This window comes from Anser anser (assembly GCF_964211835.1).
Source record: "Anser anser genome assembly, chromosome: 17".
Classification (NCBI taxonomy): Eukaryota; Metazoa; Chordata; class Aves; order Anseriformes; family Anatidae; genus Anser; species Anser anser.
Window position 1 is genome coordinate 6,138,810 of NC_139738.1, and position 21,982 is coordinate 6,160,791.

Genomic DNA, 21,982 nt, shown 5'->3' on the forward strand with positions numbered 1-21,982 from the left:
ATTATTATTAAAAAAAAATGCTTTAGAAGAAATAGATACTGCTATTGTTCTCGACACAAAATTCCCTTTGGCTTCAGACTTGAAATAATAGTCCTAGGCTACCATTTGCCCTAACGTAATGACTCTAAAAATATTATTTTATTACTTCCAGTGTTCATTACGCCTGGGAAAAAGGGGGATTGTAGTTAAGGTAGAGAAAGTCGTTTTTGTGTCTGTGTGATTTTTGGATAAAATGGTTCAGGAAACAGAGAATTATGATTTTAAAAAATAGGTTACAAATGCATCTTTAACATGCAAAACTGAAGACTTAGTTGTTTCAGTCAGAGGATGTTTTAAGGAGCACATGAACTAACAGGACACTGGCATGGGTCAGCCTGGTGACGGGGCTTCCATGGGAGTAGAAATCGCAGGGATGGCCGCTTGGCTAGCGTGGCCTTTCCTGTGGATTTTTGGGTAGGATTCAAGAAAAAATAATAATCAGAAATAATACCTTTGGAATGGCAGACAAGTCTTTAATTACTGTAATTAAGTGGCTCTCAAGCACCTAGTAATTAGGTCTTGCTCTGGGTTCCCTCCCCTTTTAGTCCTCTCCTAGGTCTTTAGGTTTTGTCCCAAATTCCAGCAGTCGCGGCTGGCCGATCGCTTTTTTTCGTAACGCTTGACGTGAGGTAGGCGCGTTTCGCCGGCAGCTCCCCGAGCACAATTAACCTGTGCCGGGGCTTGCCTTTGGGCTCTCCGGGCCACTCCCGGCGTCCAGAAGGAGCCTTTTTGCCTGTAAGCGCCAGGCTCGGGGGCTGTGTGGTGGCGGCCGGGGCTGCTTGGGGCCGCTGAGGCACCCCCGGCCCGGCGGGAGGAGCCCCGTGGCCGGCCGGGGGCCGCTGGGCGCCGCGCGTCCTCCGCCCGTCAGGGGGCGCTGCGGGCGGCCCCTTGACGCGGGAAGGGCGCCGCCGCTCCCCCCCCTTTTCCCCCCTTTTTCCACCAACAAACCCCCGCCTGATTGGCCCCGCGCCTCTCTCTTCTCTCCCGGCAGCCAATCGCGCCCGGCGAGGAGCTGTTGGTGTGGTACAATGGGGAGGACGACCCGGAGATAGCCGCCGCTATCGAGGAGGAGCGAGCCAGCGCCCGGAGCCGGCGGCACTCCCCGAAAGCCAGGAGAGGTACGGCCGGGACGGGCCGGGCCGGGAGGGCAGCGCGGGGGTGGGGGGGGCGCCTCCTCAGTTCCCCGCCGGCCGGGCCCCGGCCGCCGCCGTGACCTTCGGGGGCGGAACGGGGAAGTTGGGGAAGCCGGGGAGGGGAAGCGGCCCCGGGCGGGCGGGCTCCGGGAGCGGGGAGGGCTCCGCGCGGGGAGGGCTCCCCACAGCCACCCTCTGAGCGCCGCGGCGTGAGGCGGCCCCGGCGGGGCTCGGCCCGCCTGCCCGGGGCCGGCCCGGAGGGGTTCGGGAGGGGGCAGGCGCCTTCGTCAGCGTGGAAATATGTCAGAGCGGCCCTCCCGTGGCTTTTCCAGCGTTAAGGCAACAGGGATATATATAAATTTTTTTTTAAAGTGCATGCGGCTCCGCGCATCGCCTTATGTAACTGGCATTTCGGTCCCGGTTTAGCCCAAAGCACGGAAGAAGCTCGCTCGGTTTTTAGGTTTTTATGTTCGCTCCCTGCTTTTCCAGTCGCTGCGGCGGGGGTGCTGGTGCCGCCCGTAGCCGAATATGTGCGCCCCGGGGTCTGCTGCAGGTGACAAACGAACCAAAGGGAGGAAAAAGACGATACGTAAAATGGCATCGTTGTAACTTAGCTTACGGTCTGAGGCCCCGTCTCACTTGTGGTGCAGTTGGTTGTGGAACTCGCGTTGGGAACAAGATCGATGTTTGGGAAAATGGTTATTATATAAATCTGGTTTATTTTGGAGAGTGACGTGGGGCCCGGGAGAAAGAAATGGTGCGAGACGATCGGTTATTCTTCTGAGCACTGCTTCGTATTTTGAACTTTCCCAAACTCTGCAATTCAAGTACTGGCTGTTATTTTGCTATTTGTAACAAAATATGTTTGGCATACGTGTGTAGGTAACTCTTGGTAAATTAGAGGTTATATTGCACTTTTTCCTAAGTGTGCATTATCTCGGCAAATAAAGTTTCTGTGCATGTGATTTACCTGAAAGGCTAGAAAAACAACTTGAAAGGATTTAATTACATTATAAATTAGAAAAGCCAGACAGAATCATTTCTAAGGTAATTTTACATGGCCCAGAACTTCTATTTGCATTTGTAAAGTTACAGTTTAAAAACATCAGTAAATCAATTTGGGAGTTCCTGGATTTTGTTGCTGTACTATTTTTTAGATCAGGAGTTTTAACTGATAAGGGCTTTAATGATTTCAAACTGTCATTTTTTAGAAAAATAAGCATTTTCTCTTTATTTTATAAATATAGACTCCTTCCCAAATCTCACATCCACACACAAAAAAATAATAATCCCAAACAATATAGATGATAATAGAATAGGAATTATAGGTAATAGATTAATTCTACAGATAAATTATTCTTTATCCTTCTTGTATCATTAGGCAGAAAGACCAAATTCTTAGTATTGTGTTGTTTTGACTTATGATTAAAGCTTCATTATCCATGTTGTATAAGATGAGTCAATTCACAATATGTGCTTTGTTTATCTTATAATACGTACATATTTTGAAACTTTATAGTTCTATTTTTAGGAGATTCCAGTGGATTATTTTTTACCCCCCTTCTTCTCAGTTATTTTAGTATTTGCAGTAATGTCAAATATTTGCAACTCACGCAGATTTGCTTTTAAAAACGTAATATATTGTGCTGAATTGATAGCTGTAGCTGCAGATAAAATTCCAAAATGGTTTCCATTGATAATGCTTCTTTTGGAGATTCAGGGGCTGAGGTTTTATGGGAAAATAAGGGAAGTGGTGATGAGCTATGAATTCAGCAAGATTAGAAAGGTGGTGTTGTTATTTTGTTTGGTTCTGATTTTTTGAAATAGTAACTGTACTATAAAAATGGGGGGAGAGAAATGTGATTTTACTTCTTGCATGTGAAAAAATTGGAAGGAAGTGCAACGTAATCATGCAAACAAATTCCCAATTTTAACAGACTTTTTGGAGATTTGAATTTATTAGCTACTGAAGCAGATCAGTCGATTCCTTTTTTTTAATGAAATTAATTTTGATCTGTTACAGATTGTACTCATACACTTTCAGAGGAGAAAATAGAACTAAATAAGAACTGCCAAGTTTAAACAACTGTGAATTAGTGTCCTGTAGAAACACATTTTCCAGAAAAGGAAGCTGACAGTTTAGTACCTTACAAATGACTAGACAAGACCTTATTTGACAAGTACATTATAATTTAGTTTTTCAAAACACACGGCTATTTAATAACTAGTCTTTGTTCAGTAAAAGAAATATCCTTTGGAGTTTTTAATGCATTTTTTTAGGCCTTGTCCTTGAACACTTAAGATAGCTAATATTTGACAAACGGTCTGGTTGCTGCAATTTGTTTAATGAACTCTGATATATCAGAAAAAGTGATAATTTCACAGCTATTAAAATTTTGCCCAATGAACTGATGCTTACACCATTGTAAAACTTTTCACATTGTAGTAGGATTTCTCTTGATTTCTGAATAAATCCTTCCCTGACCCCAGTTCAGACTGTCTTACCATAAGAGGCAAGCCTTACTGAATTTGTCAAGTCGGGATGGCATTTCAGAATCAGCAGCTGACCCAGTCTGGGACAGACACAAGATACAGATGGAAATATCACATTCTGCTTGACCTTGATCTGACCTCTGTTTGCAAGTGATTACTGACACTGGTCCATAATCTCCTTCAGAGCGTGTTTGGGGTGGCACCTGGCATTCTCCTCTCCAGACCAGTCTCCTCTAACACGTTTGCAGAAGGTGGGACCTTGGTTATGCCTCGGTTGTGTTTCTCAAAAGTCCCCTGCTCTTTAGTTGCACGACTTCTTTGCCAGTTTTGTTTGTGTCATCTGCCTTCAAAAAGCATTTCGAAGTATTCCATCTTCCTGGTGTTAGCATGAATAGTTACCGTTTGAGGGTTTGAAGGTTTTCATAACTGCAGTAAATCTTTTGTTTTTCTTTTAACGTGCAAAGCACTTTTGTTAATTAAGGAAAGGTGACAGTTCTTACCAACATATTTTTCTGCATTGAATAATTGCTTGTAAAGTGTTGTTGCTAAGGTGATGAGTGTATTTCAGATTTGGAAAGAAATTCAGTAGGATAAATGGGTCTTGGGGGGGGGGAAAACACCAAAAACTTGGTTAGTATCTAAGACTTATTGGAGCTAACCCGTTATCTTTGACATGATTACTAAGTGGTTAAAAGCCAGCAGCTGCCAGTGCCTAAGAAGATTGTCTTGGTCAACAACTAGCAGAAAAATGATTAAGACACTTTTTTGCTTTTGTATTTTCTGAAATTTCATGTATTTAAGCTTTCTAGCCATTACTGTCTACCTCTCCCAGGTTGTAGTCAATATATTTTTGTTCTGCCTATCGAACTTGGAGGAAAGTTTGTTCAAATCAAATGCATTAGCACAAGATTTTTTCATTAATTCCCTTTCTAAGGCGGGGGCGGGGGAATAGCCTGGTTTTCACTTTATAAATTCATAAATCTGTTTACCTGTCGGTGGAATAGGATGAACTTTTTTCCCTTATCAGCACACTTATTCCTTTATATATGTCAGTGTAGTAACAGTAATAATATGGAAGATGAACACTGACTTCAACAGGCTCCCAAAACGTGATTTTCCCTTCTCAGACTGTTACAGCTGACTTTCTCTTGCTCTGGTGTTTCTCTTGCAAGGATATGTTTATTTGGTGTTTTGGGAGTCTTTGACTTCGTACTGAATTTTCCTTCTAAAAGCAACTTTTCACTAACCAAATATTTCAAGGCAAGGACGGTCATACATAAAAATGCCCAGCGGTTTTATCAGGCTCTAATCTAAGGTGCTGAGTAGGCTCCAAAGCGTGATCAAGCAATGCTAAGGTAATCTGGACAGTTTCAGTCATGGATTATGTGGCAGATCAAATGTGTGGTCTCAGAGGAAGAAAGATACTGGCATTACATGGGATAAAATGGTGCTCTGCTACATGCTTGTATATAACACTTCTTAAACTTTGTTTTCCAGACGGGAGAAGAGGCCAGTGTTCTGTGCTTATTTATACCCCAGTGGTAGTGTTTCCGTGCTGTGCTGCTCAGCTGTGTTTGTGTCTTAGCAGTGTTCCTTGTAGCACTTTATCTAGGCAACAAACCCCACTGGCATAATTTGTGCCATTGTCTGGAGTGAATACCCTGAGTGCCTCTTTCATATCTTCTCCCTGCAAAGTCAGACCGTCAAGAGAGGAAGAAAAAGTCTGTAATTTCACTTGACCAAAAGCATGCTGCGTGAGGCAGTTTGAATGGGAGCCTGTCATGAAACCAAGTGGCCTCTTGGAAAACCCAGTTGTGTGTCCTCTTAAAGTACAGTCCTCTATTGTAGTAGGACAAAACACCTGAATCAGGATCTTGGGTAGCCCCAGCAAATATCTATTGTAGGACAGTTTTAAACTCTCAAATTGTTGCTAATAAATTTATTAAAACTTCACTACCATAAATGTCTGTACTGCTGTTGTAATGCTGTGGTTTTTATCAGGCTTGAATGCAAAGTGCAACTTCAGGCTTTTGCTTCAGAGATTTTAAATCAGTGCTGCCATACCAGAAGTTACAGTGGATTTACTTTTATCTGAAAGTGTGGCTATGGCTGAAATGGTGTCAAATTGCAGCTGCACGAAAGCAAAACGTGAAGATGCAATAAGCAGGTTAAATTCTGTAAATTCTGTGCATGGTCAAAATTCTTGCAGTTTTTCTGTTAATGCTTTCATAGGCATTTTCTCTTAGTTCCAAATAATCACTTGCACTTGAATTGCCTAACTATACATCTTGGTCACAAAAGTTGGGCCTTGGATTGCCATCTGGATGGCATCACAAATGGGAATCGTGGCCCAGTGGTGCCGTGGTGATCTTTTTTTAATTTGTTACATGAATTTCTTAGCTAGAGCTCTTCATGGAATAAAAGAGCTTGTGAGAAAATGGTTGAGTGTTAACTGGAATATGGCTTACAGAAGGTGGTAAATCTATATGAAAAACTTGGGAACTTAAGGCTTCAAAACTTCCTAGCTAATGACTGGGAAGAGACAAGGGAGGAGGGAGAAGGTCAGAAAGAAGATCTGGAACAAAACTTTAGAATGAAGTTTACTTTGATTTTTTCCAAGTTTAGACTGATTAACAAGAAGAATTCTGTAACTCCAGTATAAAAGTTGCCTTTGGCACGTCAAGGGAGCTGTACCTCTCATTGCTGCTTCTATCTGGTGAACATTGATATATTTGAGGTCTTCTAACCAGTGGAGATTTTCTCTTATCTCCCATAAAATGGGGCTTTTTGAAGAGGAGACTTGTATTACTTTAAGTTTCCTTCTTCACTTCTACAGCAACGCCCCCAGTTTCTGTGATAGCTGTTGCTCTGAGCCTTCCCTAGCAGCAGAGTGAGATTGGTATGATTCATTCCAGCTTTGCTTCTGCCTACGGGTTTAAGAATAGGAGAAGATAAGACTTCATTTCAGAGGTAAAAATAAATTATCAGTGTGTATATATAAAAATAATTAAGAATTCAGCATTAAATTGCATTTATTGACCCCCTTAAAAACTCCGTATTTCAAAGTTTAAGCTTTTGGAAGAATGAAGACTTAGCATATTCAGATAATAATTCCAAAGTTGTTTTTTTTAAAAAAAAAAATCAGTGGTTTTTATTTTAATCAAATTATAGCATATTTATATGAACATGGTGCAACTTGTTTACTTGTGTGCTGTAATTGTAAGGTTAGGGAAGGCTGCAAGGTTTGTTTCTTCTTCAGAAGCCTCACACTACTGTGTATGCACTCCCTTTAAAAGTTTCTGAATGTGCAGCTGCTAATGGAAGTCCACAGGTGTTGTCAGTGTGGGGCTGTCGCCGTTAGCAGCATCACGGTATGTGCTTGTGCTGAAAGCTGGATTAGCCACCCCAATTCTCATGCTGCTGGGGACACCCAGTTCTGTCCGCTCACACATCAGAGTGGTGGTGCCACTAGGAAAGCAAAATTCCTTGTAATAAGAGGAACTTCGCAAAGGGCCAGAAGGTGGTTGGGAATGCAGGGTAAGGACTCGGTGCTGATAATACCGGATCTTCATTACAGCAAGTCGTGCAAGCATCCCGTGCTCCCTGTGTTACTTCATCCCTGTGTGGTTTTGTCACACAAAAAGCTTATTTAACAACGTCCTTTATAGTTGTTAACAATTCAGTATGTTTTTAGCTACCATATTATTTGTGATTAGGGCATATCTCTAACATAACAAACTTTGATTTGCATATTCAAATCAGACTCTAAACTGACCTGTATTTTCCTTCTTTTCCTCAGTTCAACCACTCTTCCATATGCTATTTTTTCCCCCAAATTAAATAATGAAACACATCTAGATCCCACTTGCAGCATTTCTGAGCAAATTTGCTAGTGTTCTCTTTAGTTAACCTACAGTAGGAAGAAAAGTAAGGCATCAGACAACTTTCCGATGTTAATCAATGTGTTTTTCTTTCTATTGATCAGGATTAGCTTTGGAACTGGGGGTGGCCTGGGAGAAAAGAAGCTTAGTATTCCATTGCTTTTTTTTTTTTTGGAAACCACTTTTTTAATTATCCTGAAAATCAGTTAAGTTTTGAAGTTCCTATTAAAATATTACTTCCCTTGTGCAAATACTGTTAGGATTTTCCAACACTTTCTTAAAATACTCTTTTTTTCTGAGTCACAGAACTGTTGAACTGTTTCTGTGGAGAAGATGCGGAGAAAAATTGGTGAGTGCTGTTTTAGGAAAGAACTTTGGGTTGAACAGATTTAGAGGCTGTGTTCAAGTACAGGAAGTGGATGAATTCCTGCAGAATAGGAGAATAGATACTGTTTTCCAGAAACAAGTGGTTTTCTTTTTTGTTCTCTTAAGTGCCTTACATTGTGTGCGTTTGGGAACTGTCCCGTTGCTTGTGAGAGCAGGCTTTGGTTTTTCTCTTACACTCAATGAGTTCCTGCCTTGCCCGTGGCAGTGTATGGGTTTTCTGTCTCACTTAAACCAATGCGACTTTATTCTTATGAACAAGTCTTTCTTGACTTCCTTTGCGTTGTCTCATGTGAAGTCAAGGCTTTAGCAGGCACTTACTCTTTCACTTCGTTTGTTGCCTTACAATTGGACACTTTGGTTTTTATGGGAGATACAAGCTCATCAGTGACTGACTTTCAGTGTATTCTTTCTTACCTTCAGCTTGTCCTTCTTGAATCGTGTCCTCATGTAGTGAAGGCTCTAAGTTCCCCTTATAATGGGAACCTTCCCTACCTCTTAATCATTTTTACTGCTTTTCTCTAGATGCTTTATTTTTACGTTTCATCTTTTTTAAACTGTTCGAGCAACACTACTAATATTGATTCTGTATCATTAGCACTACTAAACTTTAGTGCTTGTTTTTTTATTATAATTCACCGTTACTTTGCATTGACCATGTATTTTACTTGAATTGTTTATGGGAACCTCTTACTCTGAGGATGTATCTACAGATGCCCTGCATAATTTATGAAGTGGCAAGGGGGCACGTTTAGCATAACTCCAAGTATGTCCATACAAAGTTTTGATAAGTGATTTGTTTGTGGGAAGAGATGTGACTCCAATTGTACGTGTGTGTGGCTGAGACCTGTTTTCTTCAGGCATGATACCTCCTTACTTTGTAAGGCAATTTCTGGTTGTAAAGTCTCTGTGAAAATTCTAATGTCACTATTAAAAAACTGCAAAATATCAAAATAATTTTATGTTCTACTTATTCAATGCATTTTTCAAAGGTACAAAAACAGTTATTGTCAGACCAGAGCGTACTTGATTTTTTTTTAGTCTGTCAAACCTTCAAATTTATTTTGTCATTCTTGCCAAGAACCTTACATAGATTGACAGGAATGACTTTGTGGTAGAGAATTTTCACTGGCCTCCACTCACTGTGTGAAGTCCCTCAATGAAATATAGCAGTCTTTAAGTTTTTGCTTGGTTTTAACAGTTATTGAAATAAAGCTTACTGGTGATTCAACACTTCTAGCTAAGAAATCAGGTATTGTCTGAACACCAGATGTTCACTAGTGTATATTTTACTGTGTATGAACTTCTTCCCCTGGACTAAGCAAGTGTGTTATTTATTTGTATCACCAGTGTATGTTTGCTTAGCATGAACCCTTCAGAAAAAATTAAGAGCTTACTGGGTTTGCTGTTGAGAGTTAATTTTGTTGTCACACTTTCTATCGGAGTTCTGCAAGAGCATTTGATAGACTATGATTAATGCCCCAGAACTTCAAAGAGGCAGTATTATTAACGTGGTGGTTGGCATAAAGTTACTCTAGTGAGATAATAGTTGAAAATCTATCTTCTTGATTATTATTACTGCAAAATGCTATGGAAATGGGTTGTCAGCTATACATCTATTCCAACTTGCATTGGTGGCCAGACTCCTTACTTGCTAGAATCTAGCCAAATCCGAATCTGGTTTTATTTGGTAGTCTGTAAGAAAATTCCATTGTTAAATGGGAAAGGCCTCGTGTTTCCGAAAGTGGCTTGATTCGTGTAAATTATGGTAGATTTTCTCTCCTATTGTCACTGGTCAAAGCCAGGTACAGTGCAAACTTCCTGTTACTGTTGCCGGTAAAATCAAACACTTCACTGGGTAGTAAGCTCTGGTGTAAAGCAGCTCAGCAGCAGTGACAGCTGAGCGCTCTGTAGCACGGAGTTTGTATCAGAATCTTAAAATACCCACCTTTGCCTTCGAGTCATACTCCTAAAAGGAAACGTGCACGGTACGGGTGCCAAATGTTAGAATCGTCTTGGGCTTTTACCAAGGAGTAGGTCACTCCAAGTTTCAGCCAGTTGAGTAAAAAATTGACTTCCTGCGGTGTTCTATTTCAAGTGACAAGTAAAGAGCAAAGAGCCCAGCATTTCAAATCTTATGGACCCTTGTCAGGGATTGCAAAAGCAAAGTGGACTTTGTGCTGGAACTTCATTTGTAGCTACCAAATCCTTAACTGTTAAGTGTCAGCCTCGAGGCTCTCTGCTCTTTTTTTCTGGTTTCTTGAGTGAAAATGTTCAAGTTACTTTTCAGTGAGGTTTTATTTTTGCATTCTACTTTAGTTTTCATTTTATTATATGAAAAAATGTGTGGAAATCTAGACTTTTCATGTCTGGTTTCATCAGAAGAGGTTAATCTTGAAGGTAGCAGTTAACTGAGCAGAAGACAAATATACTTGTCCTCTGGCTGGGGCTTGTTTTCACATCATTTGAGAAGTGGAAGAAGTTGCCATTCTCTGTAGTGACTTTATGAGCCTATCGACCTTTCTTCAATTCATAAATTAGGCAGAATCCAGTTGTCTGATTTGGGGCAAACTGTACATTTAGTAACTTCTTTTGTCAGCTCTCTTACCCTGAGCGCCAACTGTTGTCCTGTCACATCGTGCTCTACAACTCCAAAAGCACAGGTTGGGCAGCTGGAGCGCTGCAGCTAGAGTTCCTCTGGAGATACAGGTCAGTACACCCTCTGTTCTCAGAGAAGCCTGAAAAGCATTTCTCTAGGAAAAAAAAAAAAAGGCTGCAGCTAAACTGAGTGAAGCACCTGGGTTTACAGAAAAAGCTAAGCAAGTCCTTCACAACTTCTCAACAGATATAAACGATTCAGAGACATGGTTGAACATTGTTTTAATGAATTTCCATAACGTTTATCCTCGTCCTTAGTCTGCTTTTACGTATTAGAAAGGACCTGTAGTGATAGTCTGCCATATGACCTTGGATTGTCCCTCTGAAGTTGGAAGGAGATGAGACTTTCCAAATTTAACAGATGCAGAGAAGCAGTTTTCATGCCTGCAAATGCGTCCTGACAGTAGCTGCCCATGAGCAGTTAAAGATGTTCCTTGTGAGGCTGGAGGCCCGGTTCATAAAATGCTATCGTATTTTTAATGAGGGCTAATGGGCACAAACTATGTATTTACTGTAACAGGTAGCTGGTAATTCTATTTTTTGTCATCTCTACTTAATTTGTCAGTAATGTTTTTTCCTACCTCATATAAATGAAGGCATGTTGTTGGGCATCAGTTGTTTTCATTTCAGTTACATGGTAATGTTCTTATACAGTGCCTGAGCAAAAAGCTCAGGGCAAGTAAGTGCTATGCTTCCAGTAAAGAATAGCCTTTAAAACTGTTACAGACCAAAGATATTTATTGTTTCGGGCAAGTTTGTATTGCATGCCGGGACTGATGGCTTTCTTCAGAGGTAAGAGAGGGTGATAAGCGAGTGCGCGCTGTGGAAAATACTATGGAATAAGTTTTCCAGGTTAAGTTTTTCTTTAGAAATTCAATATATGACTTTATTGCAAATCTATTAGATTGGTGCAGATAAAAACAACGAAAAAAGCAAAAATGTCTACTGTATGTGTGTTTTTTTCCTCCATTGAATCCTCCACAATAAAGATTGGCTCTTCAAGTTGTATTGAAGAAGAAAATGAAAGTACGAAGAAAGAAAACTGGAAATGTGTGGCTGAGAGGGGGATGAAGTACTTTGTAAACGAGAGGGGCCTGATTTTACTGAACTCTTTACTACTTTGGAGACAAACATCTGACTAAAGACATGGCATAGGTATGGCAAACAGAGGGCTTTAGTTTAGTAAAAAAGAAAGAGTAACACAATGGATTTCAGTGAAAGTAAACAAAAATGTTGTAAATAAAACCTTTTAGCAATTCTCAGGGGGTTAATTTTATACATGGGAGACTTAATCTGGTGGTAGCAGCACTGTCGGCACCCTACATCTGTGAGAGGCTTTGCTCTTCTTTCCTCGGCGTTGGAGACTCCTGTTACAGTAATCCCCGTGCTGCGCCAGGCACAAAGGCCGTCCTGTTTCCTGGGAATCGTAGCCCCCATACAGCTGCGTTCAAGTGAAGCCATAGCCCATGTTTGGACACAAATGTTTGGTCCTGTGCATTTTTGGCCTTAGAGGCAATTGCAGCTTTTCTCTGACCTTTCAAGAGTTCTGTTTGGGGTGGTGGAGCAAAAACGCTCTTTGCAGCAGATCACCGCCTTCATTTCCGGTGTGTGAGGGGCATTAGATTTTTGGGTCTGCCTGTGGGCTCAGCAGTCCTGTGGTTTTTGAAAAGTGACTTGTTAGTGTGATTATTACTGCATTTGAACATACTTGGTTTGTCAAACAGCAGAATAAAATGGCAGAGAAAGTCTTAAGCAGTTACCTCTAAAGGTAACCTAGCCTAAAAAAAAAAACAAACAAAAATGCTGTTAACCTGACCTCAGAAGTTAGCGAAGAAAGTAGTACAATGATGGATCTATGGGTTGGTTATTACAGATACAGACTGATCTAATAGTGTTTGTTTAACCGTTCTGGTACAACTACTTGTGTGAGCTTTTGCATTTCTATTATCTTGCAAAGGCTGCTGTCGAAATGCGTGCTGCTACTTAATCATCTGCATGTGGCTTTGTTGCAGGGTCAAAAATGTTTCCTGGAGAGCTGTAGCGAGTGTAGCAGTACCATCCTCTGGATTAAAGGAACAGCTCATGTTCATGGAAGTGGAGGTTTACATTTGAATAGTTTTCTGTGTTTAAATAAAAATAAAGATGCTGTTTTGTAATTGAATTGTCCACAAAAAAATGGCTAAATATAGAGAACACCAGTTACTTTTGGAAACTCAAGGGTTCTGTGTGCCAGCTGTCATTTTTATTGCTTCTTTATGCTTTAATACTTAACGTTAGCTAAATGAAAGCTAATGGAATACAACCACAGAGAAGAGTGTTTGTTTGTGCTTTCTTTAACAGGTTGGCCGTGTCAGTGGTGGCTGCGTAGAGTAACTTGCTAGGACTGGTGGGAAGCTGTGTTATTAGGGAGGGGAGGAGGTAGGAGTGCACAACTATGAGGAGCAATTGAGAAATTCTGGAGCAGGTCTGACACCGCGTATTTGTGTTCTCTGTCTGCTGGTTTAGTTTTATAAGTGTCGGCATCGAGGTAGAAATAACATCTTTGTCTACTAAGATAAAAGCTGTAGGTTTAATTATTTATGCTTAATTGTTTCAGCACAGCTCTTGTGTGGGTTTAACTTGCATAGAATTAAACCCTGTGGATGTTTGTTTGCCCTGCTTCATAGTTGTTAGATGACATTCTGTAGTATTTAAGTCATTATGGATGAGTAAGTCTTAGCCTGTAAACTTAATACTTCCTATGATTTATACTCAGGTTAGTCAGAGAAGGCATAACACATTAAGGATTTCAGTGAGGCGCTGTGAATGGCAATGGCATGCTATGCAAACATGTATGTATTACTTCTTGCTCCTCTTTCTATTACAGGGGTAATGGTACACAATTCAGTTCACAAAATGTGAAGTATATGAGGAAGACTGTAGGCAATTCCTACTTCTAATTTTTGTGGAGTGGTATAGTAATACTGTATGTTTAAGATGGGCTTTCTCCTTGTAGGACTCTTCAGACTAAATGCATTTATTTGTTTATCTGAGTGTTTGAATAGCTTCAGCTAAGCTTTTCTGAGTTTATGAAGAACTTCATGTAATGACAACATTTCCTTTTGCTTCTTCTAAGTCATTTTGTCTTTTTATGTTGGCATAGCGTATCCTACTGTGCTAACATTTGTCTGGTACGGATGATTATAATTCAAGAAGTTTGTAGTGAGATACGGTAACTTGATCTTAAGTGTTAATTAATCTTAACTTAATGATCTTAAGTGTTCATTAACATGAAGATTTGACCAAACATTTGCAGAAATTGCTGCTTTAAATAGCCCCAGCTCAGAATTTTCTTAAGCTTTCCATGGCAACAAGTTTATCTGTAAAGTGAATGTGAATGCATTGCTCCATTTCTTTTCTGCAAAGTGGATATTTAGTGCATGGTACAAACATTTTAATACAGAAATACAGTTAGATGCGTAAGCATCTGTATTCAGGTGTATTGAACTATCTTCCCAAGGTGAGAGTGTTATAGTAATACTATCTAGTTGGATGATGCAGTGATTAAAATGCTATTCTTTGTGAGTGTGTGAAGTGATGGTTTATGTGTAGTAATAGGTTTATTTCATAGGACAAAGTCATTTTCTTAATGATGGTGGTGGTTTCAGTGAGGCAGCTTGATTCTAGCAATTACTGTAAGTTTTGTCTTCCATGCTTGTGCTATCACTCTCCCACTGCTACCTCGTAAAATTGAATGTGTGTTTTTAAGCAAGATGAGATGTGGTGGAAAAAAAGCATGGAAGAACCCTTGCTTCCTGAATATGCTTTTATTCCTGATGCAAAGCATCCATTTATTGCTGCCGTTTGTGGTCTTCAGACAGGTCATTGAGTTCCAAATTAGAGCAAAAATGACTAAAACAATGGGGCATGCAGTTTCTCTTCAGAGCCCTTGTTTCTATACCTTTTGCTTTTGAAAGGCAGCTGAGCTCCTTCCTGGAGACTCTCAGTATCCTTTGGGGGAGCCTGTTGCTGCACAGACCTGCGCATGCACCCCGTGCCTCTCCTCCCAGCCTGTACCGAAGGGATGTGAAGAGCTGAACGAAGACGAGTGATGCTGTGAGTAGTCAGCCCCTGGCATTGAATTGCAGGGAGATTGCAAGCAGTTGGAGCACGGTGCCCTGCTGAGTCTTTGTCCTGCAAGCAGTGGCAGGTTGTTCTGGGCATGAGGCTGAGCGTCTGCTTCTGTAGTACAGGCATGGGGCTGCGGGTGTAGACCTTCTTCAAGGTTTTTCCAAGTATTTTCTGTATATATAGTTCTGTGTGTTATCCCTCTTCCGAAATAATCGGATATGTTAGGTTTGGGCAGACTGACAACACAGAAGTAAGGTCTTGGAGCTCTCCATTCACTTGATTCTCAGGGGTCAGAAGTTAAAATTGCACCTTGCAATGATGATTTTTATGAAGTAAAATAGACATCAGCTGTTTCACAGGGTTTAATTTGTTTAACGGTACCTAAAAATAATGTCCACACAAACTAGTCTGATAATTTTATAATGCTATTGCAAAATAAAAAAAGCCCCCTAATTGTTAATAATAATAGATCAAGGAAAATGGGGTCATTGTGACATCTAAATGTGACTCTTTTTTGCATGTTTTCGTACATACTTCACAGCACTGTTGAAATATGCCTCTTAATGGTACTGTCTATGTAGCCATTCAGAATTAATTGACATCTGCTTTAGGTGCTTCTGTTTCAGAAATTAGGCTGTGCCTTTTATGTCTTGAGTCTCACCCTTAGAATTGCTTGGATATGAACAAAAATATGCTGTTTTTGCATCCTTTTAACATCTTTTTTTTAATGTTCAATTTTAGAAAGATTTGGTATTGTTAGCGTAAAACCCAGTTGATATTGTGAGACTTAGTCTCTATTTTCGAATTAAGAATGGGTACCTTCCTGCCTAGGGTATGAATTCTGTTAGAGGATGCTGGAATTGATTTTATATGTGCATGCACCAAAGCAGCAGGATGCATCTCTATAGCCAAAGTGGAAAATGCTCCTGGTGTAGCATATATTATACTAAAAATGAAAATATTTTTTCTGTCATGACTCATACTAATTCAGTACAGAAAGAATCTACCACCAAAGCTGCTGTATGGCAGCATTTGAATATTGGAGCCGTGGGACTTGGGAGGTGTCTGTCAGCCTCTGCGTTCTCTTGGCTTCTGTAGTAATTGCTCTTGCCAGTACAAGAGCGTTTTTTCCTAAAGCTCACTGGTGGTTCCCTGTTTTGTTTCATTTTAAGTTGGAAGCTTTTGAGTTCAAAAGATGTTCCCTCTGTAGGTAGTTAGGTGCAGAATTTCCCTTCAGAGCTTTTCAGCTATGCTTGCTCTAGTCAAGTTTCAAAAAGGAACTGTGGTTTATTGTTGCGTTAACAGTAATGGTACATGAGAGAGAATGGAAGGTAATGTCATAACACATAACCTGATTTTAATAAAGCAGAAGTGTTGAGGTTCTTTCTTTCAAGGTTGACATCTTTTCTTTTCCTGGCCTAACGCTGACTTGCTCTGTAACTGATCCCTGCTGTTCTCACTTTCTCTTCCTCTTTCTCCAAGAGTTCAAATGACTTAGTGGAATAACCTCACCTGTACCAAATTACTTAAAACTTCGGACACCAATTTAAAAATGGTTTGGTTACTGTATGTTATGAGATGGTGCACATGCATTTATTTGAGGTTTTGACCAATTTCTGCAATCATTTTGAATATGGCTTTTTTTGTGTGTAGAAGACATGAATTTTTGCTAGACCGTCTTCCAGAACAAACAACTAGTCAGATTTTACAGATGCCTGGGAGTTTAAGTAATTCCCTTTGAAAAGCATGGTATGTCTCCCAGCATTCCGGGTATAGGAATAGAGGAATTCTGGTGCGCAACTTTCCCCAATTAAAAATCAAGTTGCATCAGCATTTTGGAAGTCATTAATCAGAATAATGCGGAAGTGGTTACACAGTTGTGGTTTCTGCTGAATTTTCTGTAAGGACTGTTTAGCTTGTATATACATTCAATCTTTATTTTACTTTCTTGGTACTTTAAATAGGAGGAAAAAATCAAAAGTTGATGTACAGAATAGCAGTAACTACTGAATGAGACTGGTGCAAGCTATCGCTAATCTGAACCAGTCCCCAAAGGATTAGCTAGCAAGTTTATGCTAGTATATTGTAATTCGCATCATGAAACCACGTGGCAATTGCTGTCAGTGTGACACGTGCAAATTTGTCTCCTTTCATATTTCTTGTAAGTGATCAAAAACCGTGTTGGTGATCAGATGCAAGATTCCCCTTCCTGCTTTATGGTGTTAGCTGTGAACGTGTTTGGTGCCGTACTTAAAGCTTATTAAAGATAATAGCATCTTGTACAATTTTGCAATACTTAATGATAGGATGCAGTTCCATGTGTATGGAAAGACTGTGTTTAACTTTTTCTTTCCTGGCAGCTGAGCGTGCTTAATCTGTCTGAGCAGCAGTCGCTCAGTTGTTGTACAGTCCCGTTAGTATTTTGGTTAACAGCAAAAATACAAGTGCAGGTGCTGTGGGTTGTTTTGAGATGTCTTGGTCTGATCAATAGAATGAAATATGGGCAAATGAAAGATTACTGCTCTTCTTGAAATTGTTATCCTCTGAGATAAGTGGCACTACGTGATTGGTATCGGCCCGTTATCTGGATGTAGGCAGTAACATGAGATCTCCTGTGCCTGTTGCAGTGTTTGTACAAATGTACATGTAGATGTGCGGGTGGTTTAAGGGTGTAAAGGCAGGTAATGCTCTTGGTGACCTGTCTGCAACACGCATAAATGAAGGAAAGGGGAGAAGGAACCATATTTAAAAACTAAGTGTCAAGACGGAAATTCCTGCACTCTTCTTTTGATCTTTGTCACTGTAGGCAGGTAGCTGTTTTTCCATCTGTTTCTTTCATTCAGTTTCCTCTGCATCTTTCTTTTGCAATTCTTGTAATGCACATACACGTATATTAAGTTCTGCCCTTCATTTATTCTTTTGTCATTGTTTCCATTTCACTTTCCCTGTGTTTCATTCCTGTATCTTTCTTGTTTAGACCAAGTGGAGGATCCAGCTGGCAGTAGCAGCCATGTAGGACCCTTCAGGAACCTGATGGTAAGTGCACGTGTGTACTTATGCTCAGGCTTCCACCAGGTTCTGTGCCGTGAGGAAGTTTTTCCCCTCCTGCAGGCTTCTCTTAGTTCTTGACATCTGAAACTGTAAGAAAATTGTGGGACAGACCTTGGGTTACTTCCTTTGTATCTGAGTTGCAGGTAGTGTTTTTCATTGAGACCGTGCAGAAAGGGAATGGTTCACATGAATTTAAAAAGCACTTTGAGAACTCATGAAGGAAAGCCTGTCAAAAGCTAGTTGGTGTCTTCAAAAATTCGTGAGCTCTGGAGAGGTGAAAGCTGGGAGAGTATACCAAGGAAGCATCACTTTACTGTTCCTCTGTTGTTAAATGCCCTCCCTGAACATCTGCAATGGAATATTGTTAGGTTTAGGACCATGAGATGGATGCGTCTTGGACAGCCGTTGCCATGCTTGAGTATAGTGGACTTTTTTTTAGTCTTTATAAAAAAAAAAAAAAAAAACTGCAACCTAAAAATGAACAGGTGAAAGCTGATAAACGGAAAATATCAAAAATCATTTGGTATCCCTCTGTGTCAAACTGAACTGGCACATCTAAAATTACACATATATGCAAGCAGTTCTGCTTGCTATTCTGAGTAAGGGCAAGGAGGTGCTAGATAAAACTTCTCAAATGCGTTTTTGCTTAAAGGGCAATAACTTACAAGATTTCCAATGTATCAGTGAGCAGGTTGCTTGCTTTTTTTCTCCTTAAGAGTACATCACCTAAATAAATAAATTTCAGTTATAAATTGTGCTAGCGACTTCCCAGATTACAAAATTTATGCACTTCAAATCCAATTATATTCTGTAAATGGACAACACTTTGGAAAACCTGTGTTTGCTTTAGTACTTGAGTAACTTTTGTTGTTGCTTTTACATATCTTACCTCACATTTGAAAGAGCTCACTTCATTTCTAATCTTGCTATGAGAAAGAATCGGGTCTTGGTTTGAATGCTTTTAGAGTAACCTGTCATTATGCTGGAATTCAATGCTGCTGTAGAATTAAATGTAGAATTGTCCAATGACTTCATCTGCAAAGTATCATCCAGTGCTGCACCACCTTGTAAAACGTTGTCTCTAACTGTGGCCAAGGTTGGTATAAGTGAATCTTTTCCTTCTTGTTTCCACCCTCACCTGTAAAGATGAGATGCATCTAGAATTTTGTTAGTGAAGTCAAAATTACTGATGTTAATCTGTAAAGCTGATAAGCAGTCTGCAAAAAAGTTAATAGTTCTTAAAGGGTTCTAACAACTAAATCCATGTTCTGCTGCATGGCTCCTAACGTGTATTGCGATGCAATTTTGACTCCCTAGGAATGTACTGAAACTCTATACTTAGATTTTTTTTGCCTAGCAATAGAATATTTTTTGATTATTGTTACTGTACAGTTCAAGAGCAGTTTTGGATGGCTAGGCAGATACTTCTGGAAACTTATTTGAAATTCTTCTTACTCCTTACTCAGATCTTGGTACTAGTTGTTGCAAGCAGTAGAGCTGCCGGTAGTACTGAATTCTGCCAAACTGAATGTTCAGTAACCTGTCACATAAAGACGTGCTTAAACCCCCAGTGCTTCTGTGAACACTATTGACAGCTTAGAAGTGTTTGGTATTGAAGCATTGTATTGTATTGTCAGGTAAACCAGAGTTTGCTCGTTGCCCATGGTTTTAACACAGAGACTGTTAGGATATTTGAGGATATTGTAGGATAGTTGCTAGTTCAGTTTAGGAAGAGTGCATGCGTATTTATTTTTTCAAAGATGACAAAAGTGCCTTCTTTGTGACTATACTATCAGTTTCTCAGACTGAAAACTCTTAAATTGGATAAAGGGAGGAAAAAGGAAGGATAATTACACGTATGAAACGGAAAAACCCTGTGGAATTTGGGGAGCAGCTGTGAAACTTGATCTCCTTGAGAGGAAGTACAGGTAATTATTTGGATGGTGTGGAATGTTCAAATAAAAGGTCAACTTTAAAATGCTTGCTATCTTCGATCTGTTCTATATGAGAGGGTGCATACTTCAAAAATTTGAATTTGAATAGAGAGGAATAGTTTTTGTTTAAAAGGTGTTTCAAGTTCTTGGCCTATGATGTGAAAAAAGGAGGAACTTATTGTCAGGATTATGAGTTAGAAGAATGTGCTTTTAAATAAGAGACGGATTTAGGGCTATGATTCACACTTCTAACTAGAGATGAAGGGTCGGTGTGTTAGAGTAGTAGTTTGTGCGTTAGAGGGAGCAAAGGAGAAATTTGGATTGCAGCTTCTGGAGAATTCTTGTTCCTAAGAGGTGGGTGTGTGGAAGTGTGAAGTTTCAGATGAGTGGCGTTTCAACCATGTGGTTATATGTAAAATAAGTTCTGCGTGGAGAAATAAGGTCACTGCAATGAATTGAGTTAGAATATCTTAAAGTTTCTTTTGTTATTACAATCCTTGCCTTCAGTTCCAAATGTTACAGGACTGCATCTTTAAGAGCCAGGGCAAAAAAGTAGCATTATAACTTCGGTGCATATGTTATTGAAGTTTTGAATGCCTTTACATCTTTCATCACTGATTAGGTCTTCGTGTAATACCATTTTTCCCTAATCTTCATTGCATTCATTATCTCATGCAATTCGTATGTGCTGCTTAATTTTGCTAACAGAAAGTGTTAGCAAACTTGTTTGTGTTTGTGTCAGTGGACATGATGATATACTTTTATAGTTTACTTTTATCCAGTCCCGTCTAATTTGGTTTTGCTGCTTTTCCACGTTGGTCAACATCATGCTGCTTTTAGTCTTCTCATAGTGTTTAAACTTCATTGCATTTCTTATAACTCTCCTCCACAGCATTGTTCAGAATGGTCATGCTAGTATAGAAGTCTCTTTGAGCTTCTATTTGATACGGTCTTCCAATTAACACTAAGGATTACTATTACCTGAAGAAACTTCAAAGTTTCCATAGACTTGTATGACGTACAGTAATTTAACTGATTTGAAGGTAGTGAATAACTGTATGATGTGGGCTGGTTAACTCTGTGGACGATACATTTCCACTATGGTCTGTTTGCTTTGTAAGTGAGCAAAGTATTTCAGAGTCTTAGGGGTTTTTTTGATACTCATGATTATCTTTACTTTTAATTCCTTCTAGGCCCTAAAGACTTACTGCTTTATAAATATATATATTCACAGAGCAGACATCAAAATTAAATGTACTGATGTGTAATTTCTTGTAAGTTACCTTTTCTTGCATTCTTTGTTCTACACTTTGGCCTTCAACGCCTCTTGCAGGTAATGAATGTATTCTCTGACTTCTGTCCCTTCTTACTGATTGTATTTCTCAGAAGTGTTTCTACAGAAGTATGTTATATTCCAAAACTGGGTGTCTTATTTTTCCACTCAGATATGAAAAATAAAAATTGCTAAACAGAAATAACAAATGTTGTTTTTCCTTCCAGGAAAGAAAAAGACTCAGGAAGGTAAAAACAAGGGAAAGAAGGTAACAGATACAAAGCAGAAAAAGGCTGACTTGGATTCTTCTGCAGATATGAGGGATTCTAAAGAGGGTGAGAATTCCCAAGTATCTTAGTTTTTCTTTCTAGCTATCCTTTTAAATCAAAGGACAATTTTTGTTGCATTTAATAAGCTAAGGTGTTATATTAGAGTAGCAAAGTGAATGTGTTTATATTGTTTACCCAAACATTTTGTTAGTAAGCAGTTTCAACCTCAGAACTATGTCATTAAATATGCAATTAATAATAGGAAAAACTAATCTATTATAAAATTTCTATGTCCAAACCACATGCCAGATACAAAGTATACCTTGCCATACATTACAGTACAAGTCCAGGTTGTATTGTGCATCAAAATAATAATTTAGGGGAAATGTCCAAGTCCAAAACTTGCATGATAGACTTCCTAGATACTTTGTATGTATGTATTGCTGTACTTTTCTGACATTCCTTTGCTGTAGGAAAAGTCACTGAAGCTTTTTCAGAGATTTCTTGAAATGTTCTGAAGTCTACTGTTTTGTTTTCTTTGGCCACAATGTTCAGTCTGAAGATTCTCGCTGTATAGGCAGTTGTCTACATTCTGCTGAAGTTTCAGACAGGGAATTTCTGAATACAGTTTTATGCTTGGGACTGTATCACAGCAGTAAGAAATAGAGAGGTATTGTGTGGATCATAAAGTATTGACTATACTGTGTTAGAGGATGAGGTAGAAGAAAGGTGCAGAATACTTCAAAATGTTTGGTAA

At 39.6% G+C, this 21,982-nt stretch overlaps 1 protein-coding gene across 3 annotated transcripts in view; it reads left to right on the forward strand.

Moving 5' to 3' along the window:
- The window catches only part of PRDM2 (PR/SET domain 2), a 182,494-nt gene that overhangs the window by 27,103 nt on the left and 133,409 nt on the right, over positions 1–21,982 (forward strand). For all 3 annotated transcript variants that reach the window (XM_083802633.1, XM_083802634.1, XM_083802635.1), the window contains exons 6-7: positions 1,031–1,157; positions 21,184–21,291. In XM_083802633.1, the coding sequence (XP_083658759.1) occupies positions 1,031–1,157; positions 21,184–21,291 (235 nt within the window). The remainder of the gene's footprint in view (positions 1–1,030; positions 1,158–21,183; positions 21,292–21,982) is intronic.